At 42.0% G+C, this 17,533-nt stretch overlaps 1 protein-coding gene across 3 annotated transcripts in view; it reads right to left on the minus strand.

The window, feature by feature from the left end:
* Nucleotides 1-17,533, minus strand: part of MACO1 (macoilin 1) — a 40,865-nt gene that overhangs the window by 18,265 nt on the left and 5,067 nt on the right. For all 3 annotated transcript variants that reach the window (XR_013958303.1, XM_080632645.1, XM_080632644.1), the window contains exons 2-6: nucleotides 13,129-13,270; nucleotides 12,308-12,434; nucleotides 10,359-10,482; nucleotides 8,038-8,216; nucleotides 6,460-6,958 (exon numbers count right to left, since the gene is read on the minus strand). Coding sequence is in view for 2 of the 3 variants with exons in the window: in XM_080632645.1 (XP_080488771.1) it covers nucleotides 6,460-6,958; nucleotides 8,038-8,216; nucleotides 10,359-10,482; nucleotides 12,308-12,434; nucleotides 13,129-13,270 (1,071 nt within the window). In the remaining variant the exon portion in view is untranslated. The remainder of the gene's footprint in view (nucleotides 1-6,459; nucleotides 6,959-8,037; nucleotides 8,217-10,358; nucleotides 10,483-12,307; nucleotides 12,435-13,128; nucleotides 13,271-17,533) is intronic.

Genomic DNA, 17,533 nt, shown 5'->3' on the forward strand with positions numbered 1-17,533 from the left:
TAACAGTTCAATTTAATTTTCCAATAAAGAGTAACTCCGTATTTTAGAAAGAGCAAACTTAGTAACTGAAGAGAGTAAGATGCTGTAGGAAGTATTAAACTGTTGTATGCCAACAGCTGACTGGTTTTAATAAATAGGTGAAAATATGGTTGGACGAACAACATAAAGGAATGTACAGAAATCACACACACACACTTTACATTGACATTTATCCACAGATTGCAACATGCATGTCTATAATAAAGCAATAGCTGTGAAAGTAAGACAACTGTAAATATCCTTTCCCCTATAACTATGTCAAAATGCTCAAATAAGATATACCAGGATTTATTTTGGGTATTTAGTATTCCAGGAAAAGAAGAACTGATCAGGTAAAGCTCAAATAAATCAAGAGGTACTGGCACAGGACCAACTGAATTTGTGTTTCTGGCAACAAAGCATTGACATTAGTTCCAACTTCTGAAGCCATCTGGTTCATGGCATCCCTGCAGTTCCAGGAAGGGTTCTGCGCCCGCAGTGCTCGTGGGGCTGGTCCAGGCTGTGTTGTAAAGAGAGCTGAACCCTGCAGGATCTAGAGAGCACACTCAAATGTGAGTGGAGAGGATGCTACTTGCCAAACCAGGGGAAATAGGAGGCCACAGCCTTCCTTTTTACTCAGCCTGGGTTAAGTGTTAAACCAAGACTGTGTGCATTAAATCTGTGAGAATCGGGATCAAGAAGTGTTGCACACTCATGCATCACTCAAATCCTGCCTGAACACTGAATGAAAACCCCATGGATATCCTTCTGCCTTTACTTTTCAAGCATGATCCAAGCATCAAATGTTCACCCTTTTGCAGGGCTAAACTCAACAATAATTGCTCAAACCCTGGGTGCTTCCATCAGTTACGAAAACCCAGCAGCCACATCGCTAGAACGCATCCAGGCAGACCAGGCATCAAGAGACAATGACTGCCCATGAGCAGCTGGCACTGCCCACCTGCAACCCTAACTCAGTACATGCTACAGAGGAGCTGCTGCTTCTCAGAAACTGCTACCAGGGGTAAAGTGGGAGCTGTACACCCTGCGTGCCCATTAGAACACAAAGCCTCTCCTATTTACCAGCCACTACAAACGAGCTCACAGTGGGCTCAGCAGTTCAAGCGTGACAACTGCACTGGTTCAACTTACCCTAACCAAAGGATTCTGGACTTCCATGCACCCCATTTTTTCACAGCACCTTGCAGTCAAGAGTCTTTATTCTGTTGTGAAACAATCTCTTTTATCAGTACAGATAACGTAACCTTAACAGAGTAACAGATGTAATCTATGCGAGTGATCAGCTACTGCAGTGCAACTCCAAAGGTGCCCCTTTGGAGAGGGGAGAATTAACAAAGGAAACTCATCTCTTTCAAGTCAATGGCAGACAAAACCATCGGAAATTTATCTGGCAATGGGCTTGGTTAGAAATACATTTTAAAGTAAGATTTTACCAGATTTTAATTACTCCTTTTCATTATGCTGTACTTTTCACTACAGCTTTAAATACCAAAGCAGCTGTTTTCTACAATTTAGAGAGCAAATAAATGCTTCTCGCTATCTGAAATGAGTTAGGAAGCTAATAATCCATCATAATGGAAGGACCAAATGTTTCCTTCCATCTTCTCTCCCAGATCTGCCACAATTAGCTAGATATAAAACTTCATTAAAAAAACCAAACCACATGAAGTTAATTCCACCTCAAAACCACAGGTACTCCTTGCATCCTCCACTGTGTAACCATGTTCTTATCAGTCAAACATTTTCAGCCTAAACATGCCCCTCTGTGGAACAGCAAGCCAAAGCTCTGCTCTGCAGAGAGAGGGGTCATCCATCATTTTCCCAGAAATAGAAGATGAAGAATACCCCTTCTGCTACCCGCTTTCTAAACCGGAAGCACATCATCGAGGTAAAGCAATGCAACGCCATAAAGAGAGTTGTGCTGTTACAAGCACGAATCAGTGTGTGAGCTGCCCCTCCTGTAACAGTCTGCACCACTATTGCAATGATAAATGACCCAAGAAGACAGCATTTTTGAAATTATTATTATTCTTTCTACCATTTCATTTTCTGCTTAAGTCTCTTATTTCCAGGCTTATTGGGAAAGTTAATTTACAAGGTGGGGGTGAAGCAAACCAGAGTTCTAGAAGATGCTTTATTGCTGCACAAACTACAAATCATTTTGACACAAAACTATTTTTCAGATGAGGGTTTAGCTGCAGATTATTACATTGTGCTGTTTACACAACCAAGGCCAATTTTTCTTTGCAGTTTACCATTACTATAAATGCAGATTTACCCATTTTCTTTTCTCAGCAGTACCTCGCATCATTCCTGATCGCACTGATGAAGAGAATTCATCAGTAATCACCTCCAAGACCAAGTATTTTTCCAAATGCTTCAGGGAAATGGATGGATCAACTTAAAGACAACTCAATTCAGCTTAATGCTCCGAAGTATTGACGACTGGTGAATAACACACCTTGTTGCTTGGTTACTCATTCAGCTAACTCAATTCCATAATCACCTGGCAACTGTACACAAATTAAAACACAATTTGTATAGAAATTAAAGTTTTAAAGCCTCAGAAGGCCTCAGATGCTTTTCTAAGAGACCCATGTTCTTCCTTTGCTCTGTTCTGGCCCAATCTCTTGGCATCTGCATCCCCTACAGCGACCATAACTTCTCGGAAGTAGCCAATGTGATCCCACAGCACTGCGGTTCTCCTGCTGTAACTGATAGGCTGTTACTAGCAGTTTCTCAGAGCACTTCTCATTACCAAAAAGACAGTAATCCACACAGAGAAAGCCAAGTTACTTATTTTTACACAGAAGTGATCTAAGCAGGTGGCATTTCAGAAGGTTTTTCTGTTTCTGAACAGTCCAAGCACTATGCTGACAGTGGCTTGACAATGGTCTGTGAGAAGGATCATCTCCATGATTTCTAACTTACATTCCTAACTCTTTTTCTTCTCTGTTCTATACTTCCCATCACTCCCATCATATTGCATGAAATGCTGACCCCCACAGCAGCTGACAGCAAAAAGCCTGGAACACTAATGCCATTTCAGGCAAGGGGGATAAGGAAGCAGCAGCCGTTACACTTAGGACATCAACAGTGCCACAAAAGATGTACAACTATTAGTATCAAATGGAGATAAATTTACATTAAAACCTTCAAGTCTGTCTCTGCAGGTAACATCAGGTTTTAGTAAAGCCAAGGAAAACGTGGGTAGACCAGCTCTTGCTTTGCAGAGCTCCTTAGTCCAACTGCCAGAAGATGTCATTGTTATCTCCGAGAATAATTAGTACATGAGACAGGTTGTTTCCATACCTCGTGTGCCAACAGCAGGACCTCTCTGGATACAGCTTTGCCAAGCTGCACTGCCAGGTTTTCGACTGTGGCTTTTTGTGCCTTTTTGGGTTTAAGAGTGCAAATAGCTAGAGGCAGAATACACTGTGTAATATGCAACACACACGAAGTCTGCAGCGATTCCAGCTTGGACTTGTTCCATATATCAAACCCCTAAACCACGAACAAAACCTGCTGTGCCTCAGAAGTGACAGTGAAACAGCAACAAGAAGTCAATCTGCACTGTACCTACTGACAAACAGCATGAAGTATTATGAGATACCACGCTCATCCCTCTGCTAGATCCCCAAAGTATTCCTCTTGGCTCAGTTATCAGTGTTGGGAAATAAACAGCTCAGATCAGTCATTCAATTACTAAGCTCTTGACAACAAACAGCAGATTTCAGCATCCACTGGAAGTACACACTTATTCAGTCGTAGGAACAAACCCTAAGAGGTTACTTTTAAGGCTGATCAGCAGGGACACAGTCTCTTAAATCACTCTATCAATTGAGATGACAGTAACACAAGATTCACTGAAACATCTAAAGATGGGGAGCAGCAACTCCCCCTCCTCTGTGCGCTAACCATTTGCCAGACAGAGCAAGAAGAAAACCTCACTGTTTCAAATAAGAGTAATATTATATATATAAAACATACACTTAATGAGCAGAACTCTTTCAGATATAAAGTGTCACATCAAGTAGTTAAGAGAAAAAGTTTAGCAGCATGCAATACTGTCTTGTTCCCAAATAACCCCTGTTAAGCTGAGTCCCCAGCAGTCCTAAGGCATACTTTACATTTAATACGGGTTAGTCAGCCCAGGGAAGTCATTTGTGAACACAAAAGGAAAGCAGCTTGGTTTTGACATCCTGCTGCGAGTCTGCTGGACAAGAAGTAATAAAAAGCCTCTTTTTTTGGAAGCTGAGCAGATCTGATCTGAAAGTCGGACACAAAGGCAGGACTCCACACAGCCCTTTTCAGGCTTCAGCACTGATGCAGACTAGAAGTTTAATAACAGGAATGAGTAATACTACTGGAAGTGGAAAAGATGATGAACAAATCACTCCTTACACTCCAGGGACAGGATAACTGACAAGCTTTAAAAAATAAACATGAATTTTTAAATTTAAGTGCATTCCACTCCATCCAATTTGTCAGGTAAGCTTATGCTTCCATTGTGTAGGAGTTACATACTCAATCTGAATAGAAACTGCATTTCAAGAATGATTTCAGTCATCTCACTTGTAAGAACTGCGAGCAGCAACACACAGGATGTTGGTGTTTTAAGTGCTCCTGGCTTGCCTGCCCAGGGAAATCAATGTTCAATGAGCAGCTACAGGAATTGCTAACACAACAGCCACATCACACCCACACATCACAGAGAAACACTTGACAAACAAAGACTGAAGTAGCTTAATTCTCCTTCCGGGCAGAGTAAGGCTACCTTGCACAAAGGCACACTCAGAGTACGCTAATATGTACTCTGCCCCTACCTAGTGAATTAGAGGAGTAAGAACACTGTAAGGGCACAGTCTACTTTATTGTATACCCACTTCTGCATTAGAAAACCTGCTTTGGACAATGACCATGATGACCTGGAGTAAGCTCACATCACAGCATATAAAAATTTCAATGTGTAATATAGAACATGTGAGGTTTAAATCTCATTTCTTGTCATAGCTACATGGGACAAAAGCCTGAGTCTTTCAGGTCATTCTCTTTTCTCAGCACTTAGGAATTGTGTTTTAAACTGCAGCAAAGCTGAACTGACCTGTTTTCTTCAGTGAGCAAGTAACATAAGGAGCACTGAGATGCCCATCTGAAACTGGCAACATACAAATACAGCAGTCCTCTACAGGCTTCTTCAGATGCAGCTTTGCTGAAGAGAGAGCCATCTGTACCCCATTAACCTTAGCTGAATCCGATTCACAGATTAGATTGATTAGCTGGTTTCTCATTTTCTTCATACAAGCTCTCTCTAGACATTAGGTGTCAATTAGCCTGGATATGTAACCGGCAGAGGTACACCAAGCAGCGACAGAGTGATTAGCAGAGGAGAAAAATAGCATTTTCATCAAAGTAATTGTATTCACACGGCACAAATCCTTAGAGACAGACCACAGTCAAAACTCCTATCACCAAAAGGAACCCGCAGGGCCAGTGAACCCAATCTGCCAGTTAAGTTGGCCAACAAGAGCATGAACGCAAGCTCAGCATATGAGAAAAGGCAAAAGACAGACATAAGCCAGGAATGGTAAGAAAGTGCATATCCATGTAACAGCTTTGCTCTAGATGTACCTCTATCCCCAATCTGAACACTTCTTCCCTTTTTCTTACAAGTACTTGTTCTGGTAACATGACAGCACCGTATGTCTTCACTTATACCCTGCAAGTACTTAGCTGCATTTCACAAATACATCTTCATTGAAACTGCAGATAAGCACACTTTTTCAATCTTTGTAGTTTGCAAGGCAGCTAAATTAAATCCTCTGGACTTGTTTTTAAACCAGTAAGGCAGCAGATATGCAAGCAAGAATCTGAACTTAGAACTTTAAGGGCTTGCACAGCAGCTGATACTTTGCATACTTACTTGTGAATTGAAGATTAAACAGAAAGCCCAACATTTTGGGCTTTTCAGGGGAAAAACAAACCAAAAACTAAGACAAAACAACCTGTTCAGACACCATCAAACCCCACCGAATTCCCGGAGATTGAAAGGTCACTCCATGGAAGGCTTGTCAAGAACACATCCACTGAGCTCTGTTATCGTGATTCTCCACATTTCTTTCATGCCTTCTATGAAGTGATTGTCAAGCTTGTGCCCCACAACACCCCTGTGAGGTAGGCAAGTATTGTGTACTGAGGTAGAAAGAAAGCAATTCGCTCAAGGCTGCATAGTAAACCAGAGGCAAAGATCAGGAACAGAACCCAAAAGGCCTAGTTCCTAGTTATCTTATTCCACCACTAGACAATCCTGTTGTCTTCATGGGATCATAAGACATATTTTCCTACGGAAAAAAAGCTCCGACGTACTGGAGAGAAGGGACGGTAAGACAGGCTGTTACACAATGTTCAGATCAAACTTACCTTACCAGTGCATCTGGTTTGCTTAGCTGGTTATTAGGAATACAGTTTTCCATTAAGTCCTTGTGTGTGCTTGGGCTCTTGCTGGCACACTTCTGCTTTTTCTCATTTTTAGCAGATGAGGAGGGGATGCTCCCATTCGTTGCACTGTGGCTGCGAGGTGAGGAGTTCACCACTCCACTGACGTTTTTGTAATTTTTGGATGAGGCAGTGCATGAGTCCTCTTTTAAGAGGTTTTCTGTACTTCCCACAAGATCATTATTTAATCTTTTACTATTGATATGGTTTTCCATATATTCAATTTCTTGTATTTTAGAGTCTACAGGTTGCAAAATATTGTTATTTATTCCAAGGTTGTGTTTCTTCGCATCCTTGTCCTTTTCTTTCCCTTTTTCTCTATATTCTAGCTCTGGCAACGTTGCAGATAATTTTTTATTGGCTGGAATGCCTCCATTGTGCTGCAATAGTATCGAGGAATCCATATCAGATAATCCTTTGGCTGCTGCAATACCAAAACAAACAAAAAATGTACTTAGTTCATTAAATTATCAATATTGTGACAGACAAAGAAAAATCATTAGCTACATATCAATCTTTCTGTAGAAAGCTATCAGTATTAGAGTCTATCTAGAAAAGAAAATCAGAAGTCACATGGTAACTTAAGACTTTTTTTATCATGACTGGCAGGAAACAGTTAGGGACTGAATAATAAATACTCGTTCTTCATGAAGCACTGACTGAGCCAGCAATGTGCCCTTGTGGCCAAGAAGGCCAATGGCATCCTAGGGTGCATGTGGTTAGTAGGTCAAGAGAGGTTCTCCTCCCCCTCTACTCTGCCTTGGTGAGGCCGCATCTGGAATCTTGTGTCCAGTTCTGGGCCCCTCAGTTCAAGAAGGACAGGGAATTGCTTGAAAGAGTCCAGTGCAGAGCCACAAAGATGATGAAGGGAGTGGAACATCTCCCTTATGAGGAGAGGCTGAGGGAGCTGGGGCTCTTTAGCTTGGAGAAGAGGAGACTGAGGGGTGATCTCATCAATGGTTACAAATATGTAAAAGGTGAGTGTCAGGATGATGGAGCTAGGCTTTTCTCAGTGATGTCCAGTGGTAGGACAAGGGGTAATGGGTGTAAACTGGAGCACAGCAGGTTCCATGTGAACATCAGGAAAAACTGCTTTACTGTGAGAGTGACAGAGCACTGGAACAGGTTGCCCAGGGGGGTTGTGGAGTCTCCTGCGTTGGAGATAGTCAAGGCCCGGCTGGACAAGTTCCTGTGTGATGTACTCTAGGTTACCCTGCTCTTGCAGGGGGGTTGGACTAGATGAGCTTTTGAGGTCCCTTCCAACCCTCGGGATTCTGTGATTCTGTGACTAGACTGATGCAGTTGCTAATGAAGAACTAAACAGAGGACATAATTCATTTCCACTGCCATACTAACCACTGCCAAGACCATTTCATTTCTGGCTCCTCTGTTTCTAAGTTCACTGTACTTTCAGCAAAACAACGTGGACTAATGAAGCTTTTCCTTAGGAGGTTTTTTAAATAGCAGATAAAACGAACACATTCAGTAATAAGTATAACTTGCCTTCCTCTGCCTCCCTCTCTTGCCTTTGTAGCATCTGCTGTTCTGGGGGCAGAGCTTGCTGGAGAAGCTGCATGTAGAACTCATTCTCCTTCTGCACTTCTTTTTGTTTTCTTAAACGCATTTTGTAGCTGACGTAACTTTTAAAGCCAAAGCCCAAAGTCACAACAGGGTAGCCAATACTAGGAAAAAAGCAAAGTTATCATTCCAAATGTAAGCATAATAGCAAATTAATAAATCATCATTAATAAATAGTAATAAATTCTATAGCTGAGAATACATCTAGACGACAACTTTTAACAGAAAATTATACATAAAATGTTTTTTGTGGTACAACAGTTAACAGTTTAAAAATGTAGGCACCTCTTTATTGAGATAAAATTGCAGTTCATTGCAGACAGCAATTAAGTGTAGCCCAAATTAAAGGATTATGACAATGCAATGGCCCTACTCAAAGACAGCTTTTAGACAAGCACCAGACTAAGAATCACGCATCTTCTATGGAGATAACAGCCAAATACAGCAGAAGTTCCCAAGTTTTGTTCCTAAAGGGCAATGTAATATTTAAGACATTAAAGTGGGAGATGTGTTAGCAATATTCATCCAGAACAGTGGAAGGAGAAACCGACCCTTGGTTTCATCCTTTTGCATTCAGAAATTACGAGCACATCCCTTTTCCAGCACTCTTTAAAACTGAGACAAAATACCACCTCTGCAACAGGCTCCGTGACCCCTTTTCACTGCAGCACAGGCTGAGAAACAAGAGTTGGAGAAGCCACTGGAACATACAGCTTTGGGGCTACCATGTTCTTTGAGGGGACAAAAGCTGTGAGCCAAAGTGCCATCACCCACCCTGGGAGAGATAGGAGTGACCCTGGAGGTAAAGCCTCAGTAACCATCTGCCTCTGCTGAGGATGGCCACAATTAAGAGGTCGGTGGGCAACAAATGGCCTTTGGAAATTCCTGTTTAGGGGATTGACCTTGAAGCTGCGAGTGGAAACATCTCATCCCTAAACTTGGTTCTTCCACTGATCTTACTGACAGATACAATATGAAAACTTCCCTTCCAGCCAGACTCTGCTCTCCCATTTGCTGACAGGGATGACAGAAGCGTTACAGAACTTGGGAATTATTTCCTTGCACCAGCACAGAATGCCAACAAACCCTGCTGGAGGATTTATTAACACGGATACTCCATCAGTGAGCTAACATCCCTGAATCAAAATAAATAGATCTTTGACAAGTATTTGAACAAAGCACAGTGAAGTTGCATTTTAAACACCAAAGGTATCCCAGATTGGGGAGAACTCAGATGCAGATAACTATTAACCATCACAATCTTCTCATTCTTTGCTCAGTAACAGCAGCACTGTGCAAATTGCATGTCTAAGTAAGCTGCCAGAATGCAAGAACCATTTGCATATGCATCTGACATTATCTCTGCCGAGGCTTCTTTTGTAATGCTGTGTAAAGCCAGCTGTAGCTACAGTGCTAAAACTCTGATGACAAGCCGAAATGTTTGCATCCAATTCAGCAGCCAGCAGAAAGACCTTTCTTCACAGCTCCTAAAGTGCTTTTGTAGCCTATTACAGAATTTAATTAGGGTTTAAGGGACTTATTGCACAATGTAGACAATATAAATGGACAGATGTCTAATTTATTACAGGCTGTATCACAGGGAACTGGACCAAATGACTCCAGGAAAAACAGGACACATTTTAAATGTAGCCAAATCAATGGATACTACACCAAAAACCTGTGGAATAAGAGTACATTTCTTCCAGATAGGGATACTCTGCAGTTGAGCCTTTTGTCTGAAGTCACTCTTATCACTTCCAAAGAAGTGATATATAATAAGTAGTGGTTGTCTTATTTTCTGTCATGATTTTCAACCTGCAGCTTATTCACTTCCTCTTGTGAATTATGAAATCAGACACTCATGAGAGCCCATCTTGTTGGAGGGGAAAAAGAGGAGTGCTTTGTTACAGAAAAAGAGGATTATGTTTTTTGTAATGGTATATATAAATTAGCAGTGAAACTATTCTGCTACTTTTACCATCTATTCATTACGTGAATACAAAATTTGTAACGTGATGCCAGGTAACACTAGGGATATCCATGCTACAAGTTCCCTACAGCTCACAAGCACTACATCTTCAGATAGGTTGTACTTGGTTATTGCTTAGCATGCATTTCTCATGGACTATTTAATGATAGACGTGTGAGGGGAGAACTGAACAGCCAAGCCATAAACCAATATAAGAAAGCCTTAAATATTAATTTCTCTGGTGAAATAAAGGTAAGGAGAACAGGAAAACACTCACCAGTGTGCTGCAAATGGACGACAAAGGTCGACATGGAAATTTTTTAAATCTTTGAATCTAATGGCTGCTTCGATATAAACAAAAAGTATCCACAGTGATACTGTTGGCAAGCACACCCCCCTCTCTATTGACAGAAGAAAGAGAGAAAACCACCTCAGTAATATATTACAAGCAGCAAATCAAGTTATTTTTAAAACACTCCAAAAGTCAAGGGGAATTTTCAGACAGACTTACAGGGGATTGTAAGAGGTTCTGTTCAGAATAAAGTATCAAGGATGTCTTTCTTTTGACCCAAATCTAAACTTTCAGCTCCTTATCTTGCTTTATTACTTTTATAAGACATCAGTGAAAAATAACAGATGCACAGCTAATGAGATAGCTTGGCACAAAACCCTACCCAGAGAAAGAACACAACTGAAGGAACTGCAGAAGATGAGGTAATGTTACAGCTTATGATCTTTGAGTCAGAAGTGGTAAGCTTGGACTACTTTCTTACTGCAAGTTAGGTATATCTTGGTAGCAGCAGTGAGCAAATCAGCCGAGAAAACAGGAGTGAGTTAAGTACAATACTGGTTACTCCATATACAGACAACAGCCTGCAATTCAAAACCCTGTACAAGGGGGATGTTCAGGATGCTCTATTGGTTTTTCTCTCCAGCATTACTGGAGAGAATGGAAAGTGGCAGCCAAGCAGGCAAAGGTCTTCAACATCCTGGCCACTGGAAAACACCACTTTTACCTGCAATATAGCCACTGTGAATCCCCATAAACCTATCCCAGTTATATGCTGCAAGCTTCACAGAGCTAAACAAAGGTCTTGATTGCCATACATATGTGTGACTTACATGACTATATACGTGTGACTTACGTGACTACATACGTGTGTGTGATTTACATGAGCATTTAAAGAGAAGAATCTCTAAGGTTGCAGTGAATTAAAATGTTAAACAAGCTCAATAGCTACATTTCAAACTGGCCCATCATAGTTCTCCTTTAGGGTTTTTTAGCATTAACCCTGAGAACAACATTGGATAATGCTTTAACATGTGAATGCAGCCCTAAAAATAGCTCCAGATTGTCTATGTACTTTAATTGGGCAGCACCTCGTTCCCAGCATCTTCCATTAGCTCCCACATTGTCATTATGATAAATTACTAACTTGTCAGAAAGATGACTGCTTTCACCAGCCAGCTGAGAAATGCTGCTGCAAATTCTCAGTATCTGATGGCAAGTCTAGCATGAAATACTACAAAGGGCTCAAATCCCAACGACTTGGGTAGTGAGAAATTACCTCTGAAAAACGTTTTACTCCTAAAATATTCTGACGGTGTGAAAGACAGGCACAGAACCCATGTCAAGTGTTAGTGCTCAGGCAAACTAAACCACCTCCCGCTGATGCAACTGCTGCCTCAGAACCCAAGCATTTATTAAAACAAAGCCAAACAAGTAAGGATTAAAAAAAAAGGGCACTGGGGAAGAAGACTTCTCCATACATGTGCCAAACTGTTGGGGCAGATACCGGCCTTTTTGCTCAGAAACTGAATCCAGCTGACACAAAGATTTGACTAATACGAACTGAAACGATGGTAATACAAATTGAACAGCACACCAATGGAAGATGGGAGCAACATAACTCTGTGCCACAAGCTTTTCCTGTATCTGCGCTCTGTGTTTGTTGAATTGCTGCAGAACTGTTTTGAAGTTAGGAAAATATTTGTTTTACTGCTCTGGAATTGCTGTTCATGCACCTTCAGTCCCACTGCTCGGGCGTTCCTGATTACTACAAGATACACCCAGATGTGTATCAAGTGCAACTGAGCACATTAATGAAAGAACTTTTTTTAACAAAACTGCATTAAAACAAACGTGGTAATGAACAGAAAAGGGGTTTTGCAAGTTACTAAAAGCTGCAAGATACATATTCAAATCAATGAAGAAGAGTGACCTACCTGTGTGCCAGACATACTGTACCCAAACATAGGTGCTGGCAGCGAAAAACAGCCATTGTATTGGTATGAAGAGCAGACATATTATATTTGATGTGAATGCTACACAAACAAAAAATACTGAAAAGGCCTAGAAGAAAGGAGGGGTGGGAGAAAGAAGAGTGCTTTGGTTTATTTCAGCAAATATTACCAGTTTATTAATGCTGACACCACAATGATTTCAACATAGAAACACTAATGCTGCTTCTAACCAGGGCAAAGAAATAGAGCAGTGCAGCCAATGAAAGCAGAAACTCAGCTGATTAAGAGAGAACAGGTACAACGTGAAAATTTGTGCCCATCCACTCTTCCAACAAGACTCCAAACAGCTACATTTACTCCTTATTAATTTGCTTGAAGACTTTCATCTACACTGTTGATATAATATTATCATCACTGTATTCTCCTTCTGGAAAAAAACCCAACCCAACCAATCAGCAGGGTCATTTACTCTCTGAAAGAGCAGGAAAGACCTAAGCAGTTAAGGGCTCCTGTTTTATTTTGAAGAAAACCCTGTTAGGGATCTAAACCAATTCACTAATCTCAGGAATTCAAATAATATTTTCCTATGGTGAACATTTGCTAGCTACATATTTCACCTCCACTTGCCACAGACAAAGCAGGCAGTCAGAGAGGAGAGGCTTGAGCCTGGAGCACTTAAGTCACCTGAAAATTCCTCCTTTTGTGAAGAGGTTCATCAGTGTCATGAAGCCAGCTCTCTAACATGGAATATGCCCTGAACCTGTGCAGGATTTCCCTACAGAGGGAATGTGTGTTATACTTACCAAACCCTGGTATCTGAAGGAATCGTAAACACTCCTGATGAAGAGCCAGAATGGCCACAGATACTCAAATCTGAACTCCAGGACAAAATCTGCCAACAGTACCAGGGCCCACACTACCAGGAACTTCAGATACAGGAAAGTACTGGGAGGGGAGAAAGAAAAGGTAATTTCAGGTCAGTATTTGCAATAGAGAGACCTAGTTCAAGAATAAAAACCATAGACAACTATAACAGACAAGAAAACTTCATCCAAAGTAATTTACAAAACAGGTTTATTATTATTCTATTAAAACTAGGCCTGGTCTAATGAAGCCAATTCCATTCAACTGCATTTGTGTTAAAGTAGCAAAGCAACAGAGAGAGCTCACTGCCCTTGCAGACATGCAGGACCACCTCCCTCAGCTCTGCAGGGCAGTTTTACCCAAGCACAGGTACGACTTCACAGCTGAAGTGATGCTCTTCCACTTTGCACTCTTGTACTGGGAGCTCGGAAATGTCTGTGTTCCTGCTCCTCAGACTGCAGATGTTCACTCATTTTCCACATTTAACACAGAAACTGCAACACCAATAAATTGGGATATATTCCAGGCCTATAACTATAGCAATTAGGAAGACTGGCTTGATTCTGAGTTGTCAGTGTTATGTTTGAAAACATCCGTATTAAAGTAAACGTAAAATAAAACCACAACAGAAAAATGGAGACGTGAGACCAGACAGTCTAACTTCTATTTTTTACTTCTTTCAAAGCACATTTCCTTAATTCTTAGTCCTGCATTTTGAACCATTCATGATCCTTCTTGGCTAGAGCTCAAAATATTTTGAGACCATATCTAACACAGGAGCACTTGAGAGATCAGCCACATCCATTCTGCTGAAAAGGAGGAAGCTCCCTCAAATCCCAGCACCCAGAGATGTGGTACATTACTCCAGCTCCCCAAAATGCAACTACCCTGTTGCACTCTGTTGGGCTATAGCAAAGGTGGGGTTTTTCAAACATATCTTTTAAATCAAGGGCAGTTTTTCCTTTTAGCTGCTTCTTTTTCCTCCTCTATCACATGCCAACAGCACCAGGATAACTTTGCCCTGGCTGTCTACTGGTCAGCTGTCAGGAGTTTGCATGCACAGTGCCAGGTAGAGTCGAGTTTCTGCACTGTTCATGAACACGTGGCTTTTTTAGGAAGCTCTTCAGAGAAGACACAAAACAAAACCCTTCCATCAACAGTGTCAGGTAGCAGCGGAGGTTTGGAGGCAACAGAACTATTCCTGCAATTATCACTCACGTTGTCACACAAGGTCAGCTCCCAAACCACACAACAGGGAGAGCGCTTTGATTTCTTGTGAGCAAAGACTGTGTGTGCCTGAAAGCATCCCTTATCGACTGGCCTGGCCGTGCTGCCTCCCCAGGGGAAGAGCTCTTGCTTGACTTTGCTGCTGACCGCATGTTATCAGGCTTCCCCTCAAAAGTCCAATGCCAGGGTTTGCGCTGTGAAAGGAATTGCTCCTGTGGAACTCCTCACGCAAACGTACTCACATGAGTTCATGCTTTAAATGTACTCACACAAGTTCATGCTTTTAAATCAGCACAAACTAAAAGAAAACTTCATAGAAAATACATTTTGAAGACTTTGACAAATAAGCAACTATTCTACATGTGACCCACCTCAGCCTCCCTCCACTCACCCGGCTGAACGTTCTGAATCTGGATTTTAACATAATGGGACTGGGGGGGGAAGACCCTGCTTTTTTCAGTTCTTACACAACCATCCCAGCCACTCAGTCAAAACATCCTCTTGGAGGAGAACAAAACTACAGCACAAGTATTAAAAGAAACTAAACCCAACTCACAACAAAACCCAAACCAACCCCACCAAAACACCTTAAATGGTCACATTTGTCCTAGTACATTATGCTTGCATACACTGCTGGTCTCTATTTATGTAAAGATTAGATCTGCAGCAGAAATCTGTCAAAAGCAGCCACGTTCAGGGAATATTCAGGCACAAAAGGTGACTGACACGTGGGGACGTAGGCATCACTGTGCTCGGCTTGATCACGCTGCCAATCCTACATGCGCAGCTCTTCAGGTCTGAGAAAAATACACAGAGGCACCACAACCAGGCAGTCCTGATGCTGCCCGTCTGGCTGGAAAAGCACTTGTGTTGTGTAGGCACTTCTTCCTGGGCTAAGCTTATGGTTACTGTTGATTTTTCTGCCACTGAAACCTATAAAGAGACTACATTTCCCCCAGCAAATTAGGTTGTCAGAACTAACACTTTTCAACTGTTAAGTGCCACTCTAAGTTAAAGCATTTGCTGAATCAGAGTTCCACGATACAGTCATTACAGTGACTTCTAATATTAAATTCACATCAATCCAAAGACCATGGTGATATTTACCACCTTTTAAAGTGGAGTTGTTACAGTACAACAATGGTAATAAGGTTTTTCCAAGAATATTAAAAAGCCTATTTCTCAGTCACCTGAAGAACTCAAAAGCAATGAAGGAATTAATAAGTACAAGACTAAGAAACAAGAAAGTTATTTCTAAGACTTCTTCCACTTAGGTTGGCCTCAGCAACAACGTTCACTGTTGTGTAATATATTCTATATGTATGTTCAGCTGCTGAGTGCACAGGCACTCAGCGAAAGCATCAGGAGGGTGCTCCACCCCATCAACGGCTTTTTCACATCAGGACCTGGTGTCCCCCAGTTAAAGCCTGCAGGGCTGCAGAGCAGAGCTGCACACTCAGCCCAGCTTTAGAAAGTGATACTGGTAGCAGCCTCCAGACATCAGCTCCCTCCTCGAAATGGGCCGGGTTTACATTGTGCTGGCACAGTCACACATAGAGCTCTGCTGGTGCTGCACACTGCAGCCTGCAGTTGGCAGAGGCTTTGTAGTAGGCAGAAACACAGATCTCTGCTTACCCTTCTTGCACAGAGGTGTGCTGCACACCGGGGTTTGCTGCTCCTGACCAGCACACAGTTCATCAGTTACCTTGCAAGTGCTTAGTGAACAGACTGCTTTGTAGTGAACACCTAAATTAGCCATAGCTGAGAAACCTCCAGTGAAAGCTACACCCAGGGCAGGCTGAGGACGTCTCTTTTGGACAGGCTCATCACTCCTCTGTGGTTTGTTCCATACGACACACACCATTCAGATCACACCACGTGAATGAAATGACTAACAGAATGGAGCAGTAGACCTCCTCCCTCCCTCTGCTTTGTACTAGCCCTTTTACTTCATCTATCCTCCTAAATCTATTAATCCCTTCCAGATTTCCTTCTCCCCTTCAGTGTATCTCTACCGCTACCTGCTCCCCACCAACATGCTCACCCCACACTCCTCTGGAATCCAACACCAGCCATTTGGTGCCTGTGAACCTCTGACTGTCATTGATCTTTCTGGGCACATCCACACAGTTCTCCAATTTTGACAGCTGCTGTGTCAGTATCCTCACGTAAAGATAATATTCACCAGGCAAAGTGCTCCCTAACCTCTGGAACCCTTGTATTAGAAAGGCTTAAATATATTCCATGATGCCAATTAGAATTCTGAGTTTGTTCTCAATACAGTAAGCACCTAAAATCTGGGTTTTCTAAAGTTCTGACAGATGTCAGAAAACTCTGACTTCAGTGAGCTGACAGGTTTAAGGACAGGGCCTTCCCTACACAACTGGCACATGGCATCTACTCTCATGGGGTAGTAGAAGATGAGGGGAAGGGTGGCCACATTCACATGAGCAGGGAGAGGAGCAGTGACCACAGCGCTGGAAATCCTGTGAAACCCCAATGGATTCCTAATGCAGACTGAATAGAAACGTTTATTCCTAACCCCACGTAGCTGTGCTCCCTCTTTGAATTTGCAAACATATCGTTTTCCTCTGTATTCTTCCCCCCTTCAAGTGCCAGATGCCATTTCCTTCCCCCCCACCCCTTGTTCTTTGTTACTGTTCTTTGTTCTCTTTTTCCTGCCCCACAGAACCAGACCTTGTGCTTGCTACAAGGTAAAAATAGTTTTAAAAATCACTCGGAAAAAACCCTAATCAATTATGAACCCAAACCCTATCTGCTAGCAAATTAAGCTTTTATTCTATTCCTCTGTTATCAGCAAGTCCCTAAGGCTGGAAAGTGAATCTTGGCAGAACTAATGGCATGTTTCATTGTGCAGCCTGGCTCACACAAGACAATGGAGTGGAAGGATCCTGAGGCTGGCAGGGCACCAAACACAGAAAGGTGAACTTTAACATGCCATGGAATTACCAGTCATCACCTCTAGGTTATCCATCCAATGCCAGAGAGAACACTCGGGATGCTCAGTGGAGACTTTCAAGCAAAAAAGCTTTGTATATGTAAACACACACACACACACATATATATGCAAGATTATTACTAGTGGGGAAGAAAAGT

This window comes from Psittacula echo, assembly GCF_963264785.1.
Source record: "Psittacula echo genome assembly, chromosome: 21".
NCBI classification, from domain to species: domain Eukaryota; kingdom Metazoa; phylum Chordata; class Aves; order Psittaciformes; family Psittacidae; genus Psittacula; species Psittacula echo.